Raw genomic sequence first — 20,029 nt, 5'->3', positions numbered from 1 at the left:
AACCTTTAAGAAATGTTAATTACAGAAGATACATCTTATTGTGCAAGAACCACAGGGAGAATATAACAAAAGTTTGGGTGCTTTTTTTTTAATTATACAAGTGAACAGTTACAGAAACTCAGGGGTATGAGAAAGTCAACTTTTGCCATAAATTATTAATACTTTTAGTCTCCTTAGTCACAACGTTATAATATATGTGGTCATAATTATTTAAATGGGATTTAAGTGGCTGTAATACATGTAATCATGTGGTTTCCAATTAATCTAAACCCATTAATTTCATTACTTCCCAAACTGCCAGACTTCAAAACTTCATTTTTGAAGGTCAGGTCTATCTGTCTTCATTAATTCCTGAAGGTTTGAGCTTTGTGCCTTCTCCCAAGGACAAGGGGCAGGAAGAGAGGAAATACAATGTTTTAAGGTTTCTGAATTTATGCTGTACTCTACCTCTTTGCAATCAAGTTTGGTTCTAAAACTGAGGATTTATTCATCCACTGTACTGTTGCTTATACAATTATTAACAAAACAAACACTTATAACGTAGTGGTTACTCTGGGTACCGCAATATAACTATTCTAAGAAACTTCAGCATTGATGGCAGCACTCTTCTACCACAATAAATCTAGATACTATTTATTTGTTTGGAGAATATTCTTGGGAGTTTACTAGAGCTGCCACTGACGAAAAGGATAGAAGAAAACTGGAGGCATTTTGAACTAGCAACAGCAGCAATTCTACGCAGCAAAACAAATGAAAAATGTTGTGCGCCAGCTTACTCTCTTATAATCCCTTTCTCTCAAAGGAATGGAAATACAAACATTATTTTCTTTCTTACGAATTGTGCCAGCACTGGAGTCAGCATTTCAAAGGGCAAGGAAGTGAGGGAAAGGGGCTATAAGATTTGTCCTTTTTCCTGACCTCATCATGAATTGAGTTCCAGAACATTTTTCTGCCTCTTGAGATCATTTAAATGTTTGGAGGGGTCATATCCTTCTGATGCTATAAGCATATTCAAGGGCAATTTCATAGTAAACGTTTTCAAGGTTTATTGGTGTCCCAGCGTCTTCCCTGATACCCAGCCAGCAAATTAAGCACCAGCACACAGATTAAAAGTCACAGGAATTAATACTGTAATCTGAAGATTAAAAAATTAAAATGGAGCATTATTAATTTCGTATTGATGTTTTATGAATAAAAACCAGAGTGATTAAGAGGATCTTTCTTCAAATATGTGAAGCTGTCAAGTAATGAAGACAAACACAGCTAAAGCAAAAGGGCATATTTAATTTCTAAAGGGCCCACCTGAAAAGCATCACAGACCTGGCTACAGAATCTCACTCATCTCATGTCCACCCAAATAAAACCACTGCAATGTACTTTATACATGATGCTTAACAGATACGTGGAAGTTACGGCTAATCCAGAATGCAGCAGGGTGGTAGTAATTGGTACCCAAAACTGAGAGCATGTAACACCTGGATCCCTGCTGTTGTGGTCCACCAGCAGCCTGCGGAGCTGGCAGCGGAGTCGGACAGTGAGGAGACTGGGGAGGACAATGGGCCAGTCCTGGAGTCAGGGGAAGGCCCGGAGGAGGGTTCTGTATCGGAGGCAGAGATGGAGCCAGGGCCATCTGGGAGCGATGCATGGACTCGGAGCCTCCAGAGGCGGACAGCAGAGAGGCAGAGGAACAGGAGGAGCCTATTCCTAGTGCACGCATACGAAGAGCTGCCAGAAGGCAAGAGCAGCTGAAGCAAAAAGGACAACTCGGGAATAAGGCCAGGAGATGATTGGCCCCTTCCATAAGGCTTAAAAGAGCAGCAACAGCTCTTGGGCTCTGTGTAGGAAAGCAACATTGCTACATTGGTTTCTAGTCAATGTGGGGCTCTGCCAAGAAAAGCTTTTGGCAGGGTGCCAAAGAAGACAAAGGTTTGTGATAAGGCCGAAGGACTTTTTCTGAAGGATTTGTTTTGGATTTAATTTGGACTAAGCTGAGAATAAAGTAATTCTCAGCTGTTCTAATAAAACACGCTTGTTTCGGACTGATTGTGTCTGGAAATAACTACTTGGGCCTAGGTCACAACACCTGCAGGACAACCTTCTCTCACCTGTATTGGTCCAACTTGCTTGATCGTTAAGCGGGAAACTTTCTCAAGCTTCCACACTTATGGGGATTAAGGGGAGCTGACATTAGAAAACCCTGCTTCTCGCAGGCTTTCCAAAGATAGTAAAAATGAGATAGAGGAGAACAGTTATGTTTATTCACTGTGTCATCTTATTACTTTTTTTGCTTTCAGGTTTTGCTATTTTTATTGTTAGACTACATGGTCTTTTAATTTTATGATTTAGTTTATTGCTGTTTTAAATCCTACAGGTTTTAATTTTCCACATCTCAGGTAAGAGGCAGAATTGCAGTGGAATGTAAATGAATAAAATTTATGAGCCATCGGGTTTTCCTTTTAGAAATCCCCATTCCCTCATGCTTTTCGATATAGAAAGCTTTCCTTCCTTCCCCTTTTTCTCCCTCCCTCCCTATTTTGACTCCCAGAGCCACCCAACTCAACCAAGTGGCTCAAGGAATTCAAGGAATAAGATTCCATTTCATTTTAGAAACCAAAGATTTATATTTCATTTTGTTTAGATTTTATTTAAGTGCAAGCTGACTGCAAAATAAAATAAAATAAAATAAAATAAAATACAATACAATACAATACAATAAAATAAAATAAGGTAAAGGTAAAGGTTCCCCTCACACATACGTGCTAGTCATTGCTGACTCTAGGGGGCGGTGCTCATCTCCGTTTCAAAGCCGAAGAGCCAGCGCTGTCCGAAGACGTCTCCGTGGTCATGTGGCCGGTGTCAGGCCTGGAAATCATACTAGACTTTAGGGTTCCAGACGCTGCCACATTTTTCCCCTGAGGGGAAGAAGGGGGGCTGAGGGGTATGGTAACATTCTTCAAGCGGTCAAGGTCGGATGGTGTTCACATCTGCAGGAAGAGTGGCACGAAGATATTCGAATGAACTGGGAGAACGTGGGACCATGTGACCATCAAAGGGGTCAGGGGGGTGGGACTCTTGGGGTTTGTATAACTGGGAAAAGAATCCGGAAATTCAGTTTTGGAATTTCACTCATCGTGTGCCAGTTTCCTCATGCTAGTAAAGAACTCTGAAAAACAATGGCTTCTGAGTTTTTTTATGCAGAAGAGGTTTTTCTGGAACCTTGACAGCCGGCATGACTCAATGCCAAAGGCGCACGGAACGCTGTTCCCTTCCCACCAAAGGTGGTCCCTATTTTTCTACTTGCATTTTTACGTGCTTTCGAAACTGCTAGGTTGGCAGAAGCTGGGACAAGTAATGGGAGCTCACCCCATTACATGGCAGCACGAGGGATTCGAACCGCTGAGCTGCCGACCTTTCGATTGACAAGCTCAACATCCTAGCCCGAGCCACCGCGTCCTTTACCTTTAAAATACAATACAATACAATACATAAGCATCCAAATCAAAATCCCTAAATGCAGTTTAGGAAAACCCTCTTCCTCCACAACTGGCATTCCAATGACTTTTTTCTCTCCCAGCTTGCTTTGTACAGAACAGCTATTAAGATAAGTTGCACCATTACTACTTAATAAATCTTTGCTCTACTAACAGATAAAGCAGATGTGCTATTATGGTCTTTGTTCTTGTCTACATGCCAATTATTTATCTTCAAACAATAGGCGCTTGTGTACAACCAAATTTTTTTAAAATGGGGGAGAAGTAACAAGTTTCAGCTGGATTTGCTTCGTATAAAAATACAGACAGGTCTCCTTGGGAATATCATTATGCTCAAATCTCTATCAAAAGTAGATGAATAGCTAGACGATTAAAGGTCTAAAAAAAAAGAGGAACTGAGAAAACTAACCAGAGTAACACTCTGTGAAATGATGTTTATAAATAATTTAATCAACTGAATGATCAGAATGGGTAAAGATATAGAACTTTGTCTAATTAAAAGCAATTTTTTCAAAAGTTCATGAAAAATTATTTAAAAAGTTAGCATGTGCATGTGTTCTCAATATTTGTCCTTTCCTCATTATTGTGTTTGAGTGTTATCCATTTCTTTTTGAGCTGTATCCACGCAAAACTTAAAAGCATTAATAATACTTCTGCCATCATTGTCAACACATATTTTACATTTTTTTAAAAAAAAATACGTTTTAACATGTATTTATAACTGCGCCAAGTTAAACTGAAGGCATTTTGCAGCACAATAAAGGGACTGTATCTGTAAAGAATTCTAAAATTAAGAACCACAGCTGCGTATCTCCAAGGGCTACCCATTCTTCTTAACAATGCTTGCTTAAGCATCCAAGCCGCCATTTGCATTTCCAAAAATACAGCCGGAACGCCATGGTTTGCTTTTTAAATTTCATCCACCTCCATAATAATATGAAACACATGTTATCTCAACAGCAAAGCAGTGATGGTTATAAACTGATTGTTCTATTCAAAGAGGAGAATATATTTTTATTGGGATATCACTTCTGGATTTTATGCTTGGGATGGGAAAAAAAAATGAAACTTTGACTTTGGTTTTGCCGATTAGATCAGAGGTAGTATCCAGCCAGTTCGGGCGAACCGGTGGCAACGGTGGGTGGGCCCGCCCCTGCCCCAGCCCCAGCCCCAGCCTCAGCCTAATGCCATCCTATTTAGCCACATTTTTGAGGCCGGGCACATGCGCAGAAGGTGCCTGCAAAGCAAGAATGCTCACGGCGAACCAGTGGTGATAATATATGAAACCACTGCTGGATTAGATATATTTGTTGTTATAGAAACGGCTAGTTATAGACTAATGTGTAAAAGTAAAAAGTTGAGGTTGTAATGTTGTTATCTTCTACTGTGCTAAAGAGAGTCGGAAGTCAACACTTTTTTATTTCTTCCCTTGTGCCTCATATTTTCCCCCCTCCTTTTCCCTTCCCTTAATTTCCTATATTTATTTGTATTGTAATTCAAGGACTGCCTGTACTCATTTTCCCTCATAAAAAAGTTGCATGAACAGATTCAGTTTAAAGGCAAACTATCCAGCCTGAAATAATACCACACGCTACAAGCACCGACTTTCATTTGAGCAATTTCACTTGGGCTGTGCAATACATTTTTAATTTGAAACATCTATAAACTTGAAATGGATTATTCTGTTTCACCCATTCCAGGAGTGCTTCAACTTCAAAATGCTTCTTTAATGAGTAAGCAACTCTTCTGAACTCTGAACAGAGTACTTGCAAACTTTTGCATTATGTTTTTTATAGAGTTAAAACAAAAATTCACCTAAATTTAATTCAGCTTGTATTTGACAAATCTATATTTCTATTTCTACCAGTCTCCCATTATTGGGCAGACAAAACATTTCACTTACAGATCTTAAAAACTACAGAGCAGGAATTTGTCAGAATCTGGCTAGATATAAAACAGACTTTTGTCTTGTTCAGCAAAAAAGTTATTTTTTTAAAAAAAAAGCAATATTTATAAATGCTCTTATTATTAAATGAGGAAAAAACGCTTGCATCACCAGAAGGAAATATGTTTTAAATCAATTAAAATGAAATGTGATTTATCAGAGATTACTTAGCACCTTTTACTCTTTTAAAAAGCTTTTTAAGAGGAAAATATGGCAGGTTTTTTTTTCTCTTTTCTTTTCTTTTTGTTCACACTAATAACAAGCCTTGATGCTACTTTATCAGTAATTTGCTATAAAAAGTACAGCCTGCTCATTTTCTTTAGTGCAACAGCAGGCTCTTTCAAAGTGCCATATTTCATACTGAAGTGCTAACCAAAGCCACCATGCTGTGTTTTCTGCACTGTTCCCACTTCTAACTCGAATGTTCTTGCCATATTTGTCACAAGTGAAAGTTTTAAGAAATAACGAGAAAATTAGGGGCTTTTAAAACTTCTTTTTCATCATGCCTTTTTTTTTTTATATCTCCCCTGACATATATGGCACACTTAAGCTTGAACAAATTGGTGCAAATGCATTCTGTCAAGGGCAGATTTTATGAGCGACTTCTCAAGAACACGATTTCCATGAAATATGTTTGTGTGTCAGGACAAGGAAGAGAATCTGTTCGGCTTTTAATTGATTTCAATCCGTTCCTTTCCAATAATTTATCAGAGCAGTTGACTGTTGTAATGCTGTTGTCACCCTGAAAGTTTAATTTTTAAAAAAATCTCCAACGTACAAAAGATTCTCTTCTGAAAATGTTCCAAGGACTGGCCTACTTCTCCATTAAAAACATAGCAACATTTTGCACAATGTGGGAGTGATTGATTGCACAAACCCCACTGAAATCATAGCAGCTTTGGCATTCCTTGTATGGATTACACATATTGTATATAATGAAAAACGGAATTGAAATCCATTTGGAAATAATTTATAGTAGCTACGAAAAACAAAGCTTATTATAGACTTAATAAGGTTGGTTGAGATATATCAAACTGACTTATCATTTTAAAAAAGAAAAACCATTACCAAGATTACTTTCTATGCATGTAGAACTCCTTCAAGGTTGGATATAAATGCAAAAAACAAAAACAAAAAACAACACCATATTTTTAAATATGCATCTTCTCTAAAGCAGATATAATATTTACTTTATTCTTTAACTTTACTTTAACACTTCACTACTCTGAAAAACAGTTGCAACTATTTCATAGGAATTCAGCACATTGGGAAGATCCCACAAGCAATGCAAAATTATTTAACAGTTTTACAAGATCCGTTTCCATTCCAGAGATAAGTGGCTTTCTTATTAGCTTTTAATGATAAATTAGTCTTAAATGAAATAGACAAGTCAGGTTATTCCCACAATACATAATCAGAAAGAGAAACTGACCAAGATCTGAACCACAGAAATATGTACTTTGTGGTACACAAATCTATTATCACATTATCATATACTCACATTGCAGCACTATTCAAAAGGGCCCAGCAGAGATTATACTACCTGAGACTTCTCAGGAAACAACAATTGAATGGAAAACTGCTGGTGAGCTTCTACCGCTGCACCATAGAGAGTAAGTTTTGACTTACTGCGCCTGTGTATGGTTTACCAACTGGATAGTGGCAGATAGGACAGCACTCCAGAGGGTCAACATCATTGCTAGACCAATTCTTGAATACAGCTCATCTGTCTGGAACCCGCACTGCGTATCGGACATAAATACAATCGAGAGTCCAGAGATATTTCACAAGAAGAGTCCTCCACTCCTCTGCTCGCAATAAAATACCTTATGCCACCAGACTCCAAATTTTGGGCTTAGACAACTACGCTGATTTCAGTCTGACCTAAGCATAGTACATAAAATTATCTACCACAGTGTCCTACCTGTCAGTGACTACTTCAGCTTCAACCACAACAACACACGAGCAAATAATAGATACAAACCCAAGGTAAACCGCTCCAAACTCGACTGCAAAAAATATGACTTCAGTAACAGAGTAACAGAGTGGTCAATGCCTGGAATGCACTACCTGACTCAGTAGTTTCTTTCCCAAACCCCCAAAACTTTAAGCTTAAACTGTCTACTGTTGACCTCACCCCATTCCTAAGAGGTCTGTAAAAGGCGTGCATAAGTGCACCTGCGTGCCTACCGTCCCTGTCTTAATATTCCTTTTTACTATTGCCCAGAGGATCATTAGTTGCCCTCTCCCCTCCTTGGAAGAGCTTTTCTTAAAGATCCATCTCATCCTGGGCACCCTTTTTTTTTTTGAACTATTACCATCTGGCAAACGGTACAGGACAATAAAAACAAGGACAAACAGGCTGAAAAACAGCTCCTATCCCAGGGCAATAACTATATTGAATTCTATGGTATAGTGCAATATTGGGTTTTCAATTTCCAATTATATAGAATGAAAAGGATGTAGAATAGAATTTTAGAATAGAATTTTGGTTTTTTTTGGTTTTTTTTATTGGCCAAGTGTGATTGGACACACAAGGAATTTGTCTTGGTGCATATGCTCTCAGTGTACGTAAAAGAAAAGATAGGTTCATCAAGGTACAACATTTACACACATGTATGTTTGTGTTTTTATTTTTATACTTATAATGTACACTGAAGAGGGCATTTAATTTCGTTGTACCATGTGCAATGACAATAAAGTCAACTAAACTAAACTATCGTAGGATTTTTCAATCTTTCTATTCTTAGGACCAGAGTAGCCAAATTGGCTAGAAATGACAGAACTTATGGTCTCATACGTCAGAAACATTTGGAGAATCCTAAATTATAAAAGATCTGATCTACACCTCTTCATACTAAATAGAGATAGTCCTCGACTTATGATCACAATTGAGCCCAAAATTACTCTTGTTAAGTGAGACAGTTGTTAAGTAAGTTTTACCCCGTTTTACGACGTTTCTTGCCAAAGTTTAGTGAATAACCACAGTTGTTAACGTTAGTAACATGGCCATTAAGGGAATCTGGCTTCGCCATTCACTTTGCTTGTCAGAAAGTCGCAAAAGGGGATCCATCACGTGACACCGGGGACATTGCAACCGTCGTAAATATGAATCAGTTGTCAAATATCTGAATTTGGATTGTGTGACAATGGGGATGTTGTAACAGTCACAAATATGAAAAACGTCTATGTCATAAGTCACTTTTTTTCAGTGCCATTGTAACTCTGAGCCTCTGGTGGCTCAGCAGACTAAGTCTGTCTGTTATGAACACAGCTGCTTGCAATTACTGCAGGTTCTAGTCCCACCAGGCCCAAGGTTGACTCAGTCTTCCATCCTTTATAAGGTAGGTAAAATGAGGACCCAGATTGTTGGGGGCAATAAAAAGTTGACTTTGTATATAATATACAAACGGATGAAGACTATTGCTTAACACAGTGTAAGCCGCCTGAGTCTTCGGAAAAGGGCGGGATATAAATTCAAATTAAAAACAAAACAAAACTCTGAATAGTCACTAAATGAACTATTGTAAGTCAAGGACTACCTGTAGACAAGTCAGTGTCTAATCCAGAGGTCCACTACCCTTGTCCACTACTTTTTTCAGACCAAATCAGGCTGCATCCTGATTTAGAATAAGGTAGGTTAAGATATCTCTAACCTGATCTCTTAATTTATTGAAAGGGATAATGCCATTAAAAGTAAAAATATCCTTCCTAAAGAAGGAAGAGTAGCCCCACACACATATAATGACAGACGGTGAAAAATGTTGTGCGTGTCGTGTCCCACTCCTCCGCTGACGGCCGGGTCAGGGAAATCCGAATCAGGCGTGCCTCTGCAGCTCTGCCAAAGTCCTAGCAAAGTCCTCAAGGCAGGCAGGAGACCAGAAAGTGACTTCAGCAAGATATATTCGACTTTGCCTGACTCAGAGACTGCCAGAAAGCAGATCCTTTATATAGGCCATGGGGTGTGGCTCCATGACTCAGCACTTATCCAGGCCTGCCCCTCCCTTCCTTCTGACGCCGCCGCCTATCAATTCTTCTGAAGCGAGGGTCACTCCAGTCGGCAGCTGTTGGTAATTGACCTCCCTCAGGCTCACATGCTGTGGGGGAGGGGGAGGGGTCTAGTTGCTCCGTTTGCCTGGGCATGGAGCCAGGGCTGGGGCCAAGAGGTGCTTCCTCCTCCTCAGCCTGTCTGGGCATGGAGCCAGGGTTGGGGCCGGGAGGCATACTAGGACATTCCTCAGCGTTCGGAAGCAGATAAGAAGGCCCCAGCTGCGGTGAGAGCGGGCAAGACACAACAGTGCGATATCCCACTGTCTTAATTTTCATCCATCCTAAAAAAAATTTTCCTGGCCATCCCTCAATCAATACTTGCGATTTGACACACGTATATATGTGTCTGCATGTATGCACAGTCTGCCAAAGCTCACGCTCTCCCAAAAAATGCTGTGTTAGGACAGAATTTTAGTTGCACATCATTTTTAATGAATGATTAGTTTAGTTGCCTATAAAAATAGGTGTCCCATTTACATAATTAATTAACTTTCTATTTGCATGTAGAAGTGCTTGGGCAATTAAAGCATGTAATAATTTTCCCGCGCACAAAAATACCAAACTGCATTTTTTTTTCTTTTTAAAGCAGAAACAGCAAAAAAAAAAAAAAAAGAGGTAAATCAAACAAGAGGCAGATGGGGGTAACAGGAATATGTACTTGCATTAACAAGGGTTGCGATAAGGGTTAAAAATGGGAACGGAAGGGGGAAAAATAAAGGCTAAAAACCGTTTTGAACTATAAACTGCCCAGAGTCATTGACTGAGACAGGTGGCTATTGAAACGGAATTGAATGAATAAACGAATGAGGCAGTCAGTCCAAAACGTGATTAACCGATGCTTTTTTTTTTCTTTCCTTTTTTGCTACAATGTCTAGCCATTTTCACTTCCTGATTATTTGCTCACTTTCAACAGTCCGACATGACAGCAGTCTTCCAATATTTGAGGGGCTGCCACAGAGAAGATGGGGTCAACCCATTTTCCAAAAGCAGGACAAGAAGCAATGGATGGAAACTCATCAAGGAGAGAAGCAACCTGGAATTAAGGAGAAACTTCCTAACAGTGAGGACAATGAACCAGTGGAACGACTTGCCACCAGAAGTTGTAGGGTCTTCATCACTGGAGGTTTTTAAGAAGAGACTGAAGAGTCACTTGTTTTGAATGGTATAGGGTTTCCTGCCTGAGCAGGAGGATGGACTAGAAGACCTCCAAAATCCCTTCCAACTTTGTTATCCTGTGAAGTATATAGTCTGCCCTTATCTCTCCTTTTATGCATCTCAGCGAATTCAAATTATCCTCCATGCCCAATTTGCAGAGAAATTATTTGAGTGGAAACTTGGTTTCAAGTATAAACATGTGCTGAATCTCCTAGTCAACAACATAATCATAACAGCTGTTTCCTCTTCCCAGCAATTACTTCGATTAATAACTATTTCATCAGGAGATATTCTAAAAGCTACCAGTTGCTAACAGAATTCTCAAAAACGAGCAAGCCTTAACTCTGTCACTCACAATTTTAATTATGGAAACATATCCAGGACATAAACTGTTTCAACTCCTACCCTCAAAACGACGCTATAGAGCACTGCACACCAGAACAACTAGACACAAGAACAGCTTTTTCCCCGAAGGCCATCACTCTGCTAAACAAATAATTCCCTCAACACTGTCAGACTATTTACTGAATCTGCACTACTAATCTTCTCATAGTTTCCATCACCAATCTCTTTCCACTTTCCACCATATAACACCGATCCTGCGCGGCTTGCACTGGCTTCCTGTGGTCTTTCGGGTGCGCTTTAAGGTTTTAGTTACCACCTTCAAAGCGCTCCATGGCTTAGGGCCCGGGTACTTACGGGACCGCCTGCTGTTACCTCATGCCTCCCACCGACCCGTACGCTCACACAGAGAGGGTCTTCTCAGGGTGCCGTCCGCCAAACAATGTCGGCTGGCGGCCCCCAGGGGACGGGCCTTCTCTGTGGGAGCTCCTACGCTCTGGAACGAACTTCCCCCTGGATTGCGTCAATTGCCTGATCTTCGGACCTTTCGCCGTGAGCTGAAAACGCATTTATTTATTCAAGCGGGACTGGCTTAATATTTTTAATATTTTTTTAAAAAATTTATTTATTTTTTTAAAAAATTCTTTTAACTGGGTTTTATCATTTTAGGGTTTCTAATTTTAAATTTTAAATCTTTTATTTGGCCTTTTTCTAATATGCTCGGTTTTAAATTGTTGTTTTAATTGTATATTTCTTATGTTTTTATCTTTTGGCTGTACACCGCCCTGAGTCCTTGGGGAGAAGGGCGGTATAAAAATTTAATAAATAAATAAATAAATAAATAAATTATGACTGTATGACTGTAACTTTGTTGCTGGCAATCCTTATGATTTATATTGATATATTGACCATCATTTGTGTTGTAAACGTTGTACCTTGATGAACGTATCTTTTCTTTTATGTACACTGAGAGCATATGCACCAAGACAAATTCCTTGTGTGTCCAATCACACTTGGCCAATAAAAATTTCTATTCTATTCTATTCTATTCTATTCTATTCTATTCTATTCTATTCTATTCTATATAAAAAACTCTTAAGTAAGTTCATATGGATTTGAGCCTTAAAACTTGGTAGAGGTATCATTCAAGGATCTTTGACACAACTAAAAACCGTTAAAAATAGGAGGAAAGACGGTCGTTTAACGCACTGCTTTATTTCCGTGCTGAGAAATTACAATTTAGTGCGTTTAACATTCATGTTAGAAAGGTTGCAATGATCTAAAAGGTAAAGACCATCTAAGCATCTCCCGACAAAGCAGGAGAAAAACATTGTTTTATAAAGATCAAAATTTCAGTGCAGAGCGAATTAAGACATACAGAAATAAGTTTGGGAAAGGCGTTCAGTATTAGGCAATTCCATGTGAAATCAGATATATGTACATATGCTACTAGAAAGTTTCATTAACTTGCAAAAAAAACGAGGTAAAATCATTTACTGCCCAACAATGAGAATATAAATTGTTACGCTGCTTCTCCGTGGGTTAGAATCTTGAAATACGACAATTCTGAATTGCAGAATTGATTAGAAAAACCTGAACATGAATCGTTTTTATGTTTAATACTTGAAAGTTAGAAGATGAAGTTTACTTTAGAAGAGGACATTATTCAGCCAGAAATAGAAAAAACCTACCAATCAAATGGAATAATCAAGAATGGGACTCCTAAACTCCTTTATGCTTCTCTACTGGGACATGCAGCACTAATCATAAACAAAATATCATGCAAGGGAACTGTAGACTTTATGTGCTTGCAATAATATCAGAGTGATAAAATATTACAGGCAAGGATGCTCACAACGTATCCAATGTGCATTTTTAGGAGCCAAAATGTATAACAAATATAGGATTCCACATTTGTCATTATACTTACTTTTTAAAAAAAAATTATTTAAAAAACAGAACTTCATTTTTAATGCGTGCCAGTGTGCTCACAGTAAAAAATGACAATAAAGGTTATTTTATCTTATTAAAATAGTCTATTAAAAATAGCTTTAAATATGTGCCTGGACCTTTACAAAATTAAAGCGAATGTCAGAGCTTCTTTTTTATAACCTTGTAAGAATTAGCAAAGCATGTAAAATTGTTAATTAAATTGCCGCTCAAACTAAAAAAAAAAAAAAAGCTTATTCAAATGAGAAATTTTACATGAAAGAAATGCAACTGAGATGTAAGGAAACCAATATTTTCTACCACATAGAGTCACTTTCTGTCATTATTATTCTCCCCGTTGCAATTTAATAAACACCAACTTGGCAACAAATTAGGTTAAGTGTTTTTAGAATACACAGCAAAAACAAGCAAAATCAACAGAGAAATCAGATTAACTTAACAAGCAGGTTAGTAACTTAATCGCCGCGGTGATTCACTTAACAGCTGGGGCATGAGAGATCATCAAATGAGGCAAAATTCATTTAATAACCATCTTACTTAGCAACAGACATTTTGGGCTCCGTTGCGGAGTTAAGTCGAGGACTACCTGTCCTCGACTTAACACCATGGGTATGAAATCCCAGTCGTGCTGATCTGTCAAGTATTCTGAAACAGAGAAAAGAACAGAAGGGGGGGGATGGATCTTTATTTTGGGGGGGGGGGAGAGAGGGCTTTCCCTGAGTATAAGAAAAAAAAATCATTTTTACCAGTTCAGCCCCTTCTGTTCCTTCCAGTTGAAAATCTGAACCACACAGGTCACATTAAGGCATCTAGACTGAATTCCAAGGGCTACTGCTGTATTTGTTCACACCTGACCAGCTGACATCCATCAAGACAGGGGCCTCTCGTATCTGTGTTATATGTAGGTAAAGGTAAAGGTTCCCCTCGCACATATGTACTAGACGTTCCCGACTCTAGGGGGCAGTGCTCATCTCCATTTCAAAGCCAAAGAGCCAGCGCTGTCCGAAGACGTCTCCGTGGTCATGTGGCTGGCATGATTCAACGCCAAAGGCGCACGGAACGGTGTTACCTTCCCACCAAAGGTGGTCCCTATTTTTCTACTTGCATTTTTTTACCTGTTTTCGAACTGCTAGGTTGGCAGAAGCTGAGACAAGTAACGGGAGCTCACCCCATTATGCGGCGCTAGGGATTCGAACTGCTGAACTGCCAACCTTTCGATCGACCAGCTCAGCGTCTTAGCTGCTGAGCCACCACATCCCAGTGTGTTATATATAGCTAAGCATTTAAATATTGGGCGAGGTGCATGTGCGTGTAAAAGCAAGCGCACGCATGAAAGAGACACAATATCGCAAACGCATGCATGGAAGATTCACCTTATTGACTGAAATATTCCATGTCCCCAAGCCTCGAATGTAATGGCAATTGGGCATAACAGCCCACGGCAATATATTTCCGTAGAGAGAGAAGGATAGAAATTAGCCTCTGAGAAATTCTGTGATGATCCCATAAAAATGTCATGAATGGTAAAAGGATTATAGAAGGAAATGAAATTTAAAGATGATCTAGTCCAGGGGTCACCAATTTTTCGGGCCTCAGGGACCACTAAATTCATAATTTTAAATCCCGCGGACCACTAATGTGAGCTACCTAATGACTGTCTAGGTGGGCGTGGCAAGGTGGGCATGTGACTGGGTGGGCATGGCCAACTCAATGTCACTCATGTTGAGGGGCACCTTGCCATCTTCTACTTGCCATTCCTCGCCTGCCCGCCTGGGCTCCTTAGGGCCCCAACAGGAAGCAGTTCCTGGAGCAAAGCAGCTACCACGAGAATGAGTTGGCAAAACAGCTCAGTTCAAATTGGATCTGACTGAGAAGGAGGCTCAGCAGAAGCATCTCACTGAGGACTAGGAGCATAGGGCTTCCAAACAGAGGGAAGACCTGCAGGAGGGCAAGGACAGGTACCGGTGCCTGGAGGCTCAGTGGGCTGAGATGGTCAGCCAGTTCCAGGCCATGATGCAGTCCCACTGGAACGAGGCCCTCCGGTTCTTCGCCACCAGCAGGGCTTCCCTCCAGCCTTTGCCCAAAGCCCCGCACCAGGAGGCTGAAGCAGACTCCAAGTCGGAATTTCTGCCCTCCTCCGACCCACACAAAGACCCCGAAGGGGGAGACTCTCTGCAGCAACACAAGCATTCATTGCATGTATCTGTCCCAGGGGCCGTAGTTTGAGGACCCCTGATTTAGTGCAATATAAAAAATGCAAATAATTTTTCGGGAGACCACCAGAATTTTCTTACGAACCACCAGTGGTCCACGGACCACCAGTTGGTGACCACTGGTCTAGTCCAAGGGTGTCAAACTGACAGCCTTCAGGCTGGATGCGTCAAGCACAGGCCACACCCACCACAGCTCCACGAAGTCAAAAACATTGTGGTACGTCACGTGACATCTACGTGACGCGACGAGTTTGACACACCCGTGATCTTAGTCCATTCCACGACTATCCAATTTCTGCTCAAATACTTCCAGAGCAGACGAATACTCAGGAAGCCTTAAAGAGTAAGTCTTACTATTAGGAAATTTTTCTTGATGTCCAATTAAAATGAACAATCTGATAATTTATGCTTATTTGTTCCTTGCTCTATATTCTAATATGAATTCAAAGTCCTAATCATCTTCTACATGGCAATCTTCCAGATAATGATCGTGTCTCTTTTGGGATTTCTCCTTTCCAAGTAAATTATTCAACCAGTTCTGGGTCCTTTTAGTGGTAGCACAGTCTAGCCCAGGTTTTATTTATTTTATTAGACTTTTTAAAATTAAAAGTAAAATTTATTACTTTCTAAGTAACTCCAGGTGGTGAATATACATACTACTCCTTCGTCGTCCTAGTTTTCATTTTCTTTGTCTACAATCTCACCTGCATTGAAATACACACTGTATTACATTCAATTTCAAATCTTTGAAACAGAGTGTTGGCTTTTGAAAAAGAGTTTAATAAGAATCAGATCATTAAAGAAGCTGTCCAAAAAAAGCTTAGACTAGAATTCTTTGATACAAGTGCCATCTGGTGTACAGTCTGAAACACAGCAAAATCAAGTTGTTCTAGACAGTATCGTGATAAAGAAATAATCGCTACAGTTGTACAACATTTTACAATGCTTTGACTACATTTTGGAATATTGCATCCGGTTTGGTCACCACGATATGAAAAAGATGTTGAGACTCTAGAAAGAGTGCAGAGAAGAGCAACAAAGAATATTAGGGGAGTGGAGGCTAAAACATAGGAAGAACGGTTGCAGGAACTGGGTTTGTCTAGTTTAATGAAAAGAAGGACTAGGGGAGACATGATAGCAGTCTTCCAATATTTGAGGGGCTTCCAGAAAGAAGAGGGAGTCGGGCTGTTCTCCAAAGCACCTGAAAGCAGGACAAGAAGCAACGGATGGAAACAAATCAAGGAGAAAAGCAACCTAGAACTAAGGAGAAATTTCCTGACAGTGAGCAGTTAACCAGTGGAACAGCTTGCCTTCAGCAGTTGTGTGGCTTTTTTAGAAGGGACTGGACAACAATTTGTTTAAAATGATTTAGGTCAAGGGTGTCAAACTCGATTTCATTGAGAGCCGCATCAGGGTTTTATTTGACCTGGAGGGGGGGCAGAGTGTGTGGCCACAGTGGGCATGGCCAGCTCGACATCACTCCTGTCAAGGGCACCTGTGGTGGCCTGGGTGCTCCGCCAGTGAAAACAAGCTCCTGAGCTCCATTTTCGGCTACGACGCCCTCCTGCAACCCTCTGCCAGCGAAAACAGAGCTCGGGAGCACCGTGTACTGCCCTCCTGAACTCCGTTTTCACTGGCAGAGGCACCACAGGCTAGTCCTTCGCTGTTTCCAGGGTGGCCCTGCAGACCAGATCTAAGCAACGCACGGGCCAGATCCGGCTGCCATGCCTTGAGTTTGACACCCCTGGTTCAGGGTCTCCTGCTTGAGCGAAGGTGGGGGTGGGGTGGGGTGGGGTTGGACTAGATAGAAGACCTCCAAGGTTCCTTCCAACTTTGATATTCTGCAATGATTCCAACACAGCAAAGATAGTTGTAATTTAGTTTTGAAAGTTTCAGAGCTGTGTCCGCGTAATTCACATCAAGCTTTTATATTTCCCTATTGTCCAAATAAAATACATGGGTTCTTCAATCAATCAGAAGATCCCAGGAAGAAGGCAATTAAAAAAAAAACCCACAAATTACAGACTGCTGATTTCTAGCTGAGCCTGATATGTTGATCATCAAACAAAGAAACTGGAGGAAGATTATCTTCTTCAGCTTCAAGATACCCAAACTGGTTTCTAATAAATCTCACTTGTCACTTTAAATATTCTTTAGCTCTGATACTATGAGAACTTTGATCTTAGCTTTTTATTTTTTATCCAGAAGTCAAACCCTGTGTTTCCAACAGACCTAAAATAATTACTGACTTGGAAACAGCCCATTGCTATTTCTTGTAATCCCAACATTTGTTAATGTAACTCCACTTTTTCAGACTCTAGGTTGATAGTCAGATTAGGCCACTGATGGCTAAGCTATTCCAGACCGAGTGCCTAAAGCGCGCACCCCTGCCTGAACTCCCAAAATGCAATGCACGCATGACCCCTGTGCATGTGCCCCACCCCTCTGCGCATGGCTCCCTGCATGCAGGATGTGTATGCGTGTGCGGCCCCCCGCATGCACCAAGCCCCCCCCGCATGCGCGGCAGTGACTCGAAGACCAGCTGGCCGGCAGGAAGCACATGCGCAGCAGAGCTAAACTGGGGCGACGGCTCGCATCCCATCAGAGAGGGCGCTGTGTGCCACCTCTGGCACGCGTACCATAGGTTCGCCATCACGGGACTAGGCGGATCGGCAAAAGTTTAAATAAAAGACACATTTACAAAAAGTTGATTATGTGAGAAAGCAGAATGAGTGAACGAATTTGAAAAGGACAGAACAAATTTGTTCAGCCTCAAAAGTTGTTTTGTATCAAAGGAAAGTAAAGCCACATTACTGTACAGAAAACTGTAGCCTGTACTCATATATTCATTATTCAAGTAAGCAGGTCCAATATTCAATTGTCCTTTGGGGGAGGTATTAAAAAGGGGATTTTTTTTATTTTACATCCCATCAGCAGTATTGGTCTTTATTCCCTTCTATTTGCTAACCATTTTCATTTGCTTTTATGAAGTTGCTGGGAGTCTGTTTTTATTCATGAGGGTACAGTGCCATCTAGTGCACGTTCACATGATAAAAATCTAATCATTACAGAATAAGTGACACGTACATTTAGGAGGCAAAAAAGTAACATGCGCTTGTTAAGTGAAAAATCACGAGTCCCTTGAGCGAATTATCACGTGAATCTGACTTGACTTGTGTTCTGACCTAGGCTCCCCCAAACTCCAAAGCAGATTCCTTGTCCCAACAAAACCCCTTTTTAGTAAGTTACGGTGAATTCCTCTCATTCACATCCAGCAAAGTCTTTCAAGGGAGAATTTACAGTCATAGTCTTTATCTGGCTTGGAGAACTGCCAGGCCGATATCTTTGGCAAGGAGTCACGAAGAGTAACAAACCAATTAAGTGAACTAATTGCCTTCACTCCACTTTCGCTCCTCTTTATTCCCTATGGGAGGGGCCATTCGCCATCCACCTGTGGTTTTACTCCTGATTCGACTCTTGTTCCTTAGCTGTTCCCTGCTCCTGGCAGCTCTACGCATGCGCACATCGGGAACAGGCTCCAGCTGTTCTTCAGCCCCACTTATCTCCGATTCCAAAGGTAGCTGATAACTGTAGACGGCCCTGGCCCCCTCTCTGCAGAGCCCTCATCAGAGCCTTTCCCGGACTCCAGGACTGGCCCATGTTCCTCCCCAACCTCCTCACTGTCTGAGTCTGCCACCTGCTCCACTGGCGGGTCACAACTTGTCACAAGGTCACAAAAGAGGATCACATGACCCCCGGGACACTGCAACCTTCATAAATATCAACCACTTGCCAAGCATCCAAATGTTGATCACGGGGATTATGGGGATGCTACAAAGCTTGTGTGAAAAACAATCATTCACTTTTTTTCAGTGCCGTTGCAACTTTTAACGGTCACTAAATAAAGTGTTGTTAAGGCGGGGAACACCTGCCATTGTAACCCCAGCAAGTAACAAGTTTGTGATTATTTCGCAAAATAAGAGAGAGAGGTCTGAAATTTGTGTCAAGCTTGAAACACATGGCACAGTTTTACTCACCTGGGAAAAAATATTTGCAGTCGGAGGAATTCGGCTGTCGACAATGCTGTAGAGGATGGCTAGCAACCTGTCCAGTGGGAAGGGCTTTGGTCCCAGAAGATGGTTGCTGGTCTGTTGTTGTTGTTTTAAAAACAAAACAAAACAAAAATAAATAAAAAGAATTTTTAACTGCACTTGCTTGGAATCTCGCAGAATTCATCTTGTTTAACTTTCCGACTCCAGTTGTCAAAACCCAAATGTGCAGGTAGTCCTCAACTTCCTCACCCACAACTGAGCCCAGCACAATTGATGTAGCTAAGTGAGAAATGTGTCAAGTGCCCCATTTTACGACTTTTGTTGCCACGTTTAAGGCAATCACTGCGGTTGTTAAATTAGCAACATGGCTGTTAAGCGAATCTGGTTTGCCCATGGACTTTGCTTGTCAGAACGTCGCAAAAGGGGATCGATCACATGACCCTGGGACACTGCAACAGTCATAAATATGAGTCAGTTGCCAAGCCTCTGAATTTTGATCACGTGATCGTGGGGATGCTGCAACGGTCGCTAAGTGTGAAAAACGGTCGTCAGTCACTTTTTTCAGTGCCGTTGTAACTAAACGAACTGTTTTAAGTCAAGGACTACTTGTACCTTAAACAATTCAGCCTATATATGAAACAAAATGTTTTACATGGATCAGAAACATAAAGCTAAATACCTTTTCATGTTTCTTCTGAAAGTTTACCTTCCTAATTTTTCCATGATGCTGCAAGGGAAAAGAAAGAAATTCATTATTAGGTCGACGTTTACAGAAGTGGCATCAAACTGGAAGATGGTGGAGAATCAGGGTATTTCTGCATGCATATTTCA

The 20,029-nt window shown here is 40.7% G+C and overlaps 1 protein-coding gene across 6 annotated transcripts in view; it reads right to left on the bottom strand.

Moving 5' to 3' along the window:
• The window catches only part of ORC5 (origin recognition complex subunit 5), a 91,160-nt gene that overhangs the window by 40,590 nt on the left and 30,541 nt on the right, over positions 1–20,029 (bottom strand). For 5 of the 6 annotated variants that reach the window (XM_058191061.1, XM_058191064.1, XM_058191065.1 and 2 more), the window contains exons 12-13: positions 19,878–19,925; positions 19,184–19,294 (exon numbers count right to left, since the gene is read on the bottom strand). In XM_058191061.1, coding sequence (XP_058047044.1) covers positions 19,184–19,294; positions 19,878–19,925 — 159 coding nt within the window. Of the gene's footprint in view, positions 1–2,838; positions 2,985–19,183; positions 19,295–19,877; positions 19,926–20,029 lie in introns of those variants that run through there. The other variant, XM_058191066.1, reaches the window with a different exon arrangement.

The sequence above is a fragment of the Ahaetulla prasina genome, chromosome 7 (genome assembly GCF_028640845.1).
Source record: "Ahaetulla prasina isolate Xishuangbanna chromosome 7, ASM2864084v1, whole genome shotgun sequence".
Classification (NCBI taxonomy): Eukaryota; Metazoa; Chordata; class Lepidosauria; order Squamata; family Colubridae; genus Ahaetulla; species Ahaetulla prasina.
Note: the sequence above shows the minus strand (reverse complement) of the source record. Positions and strands in the feature narration are given on the sequence as shown.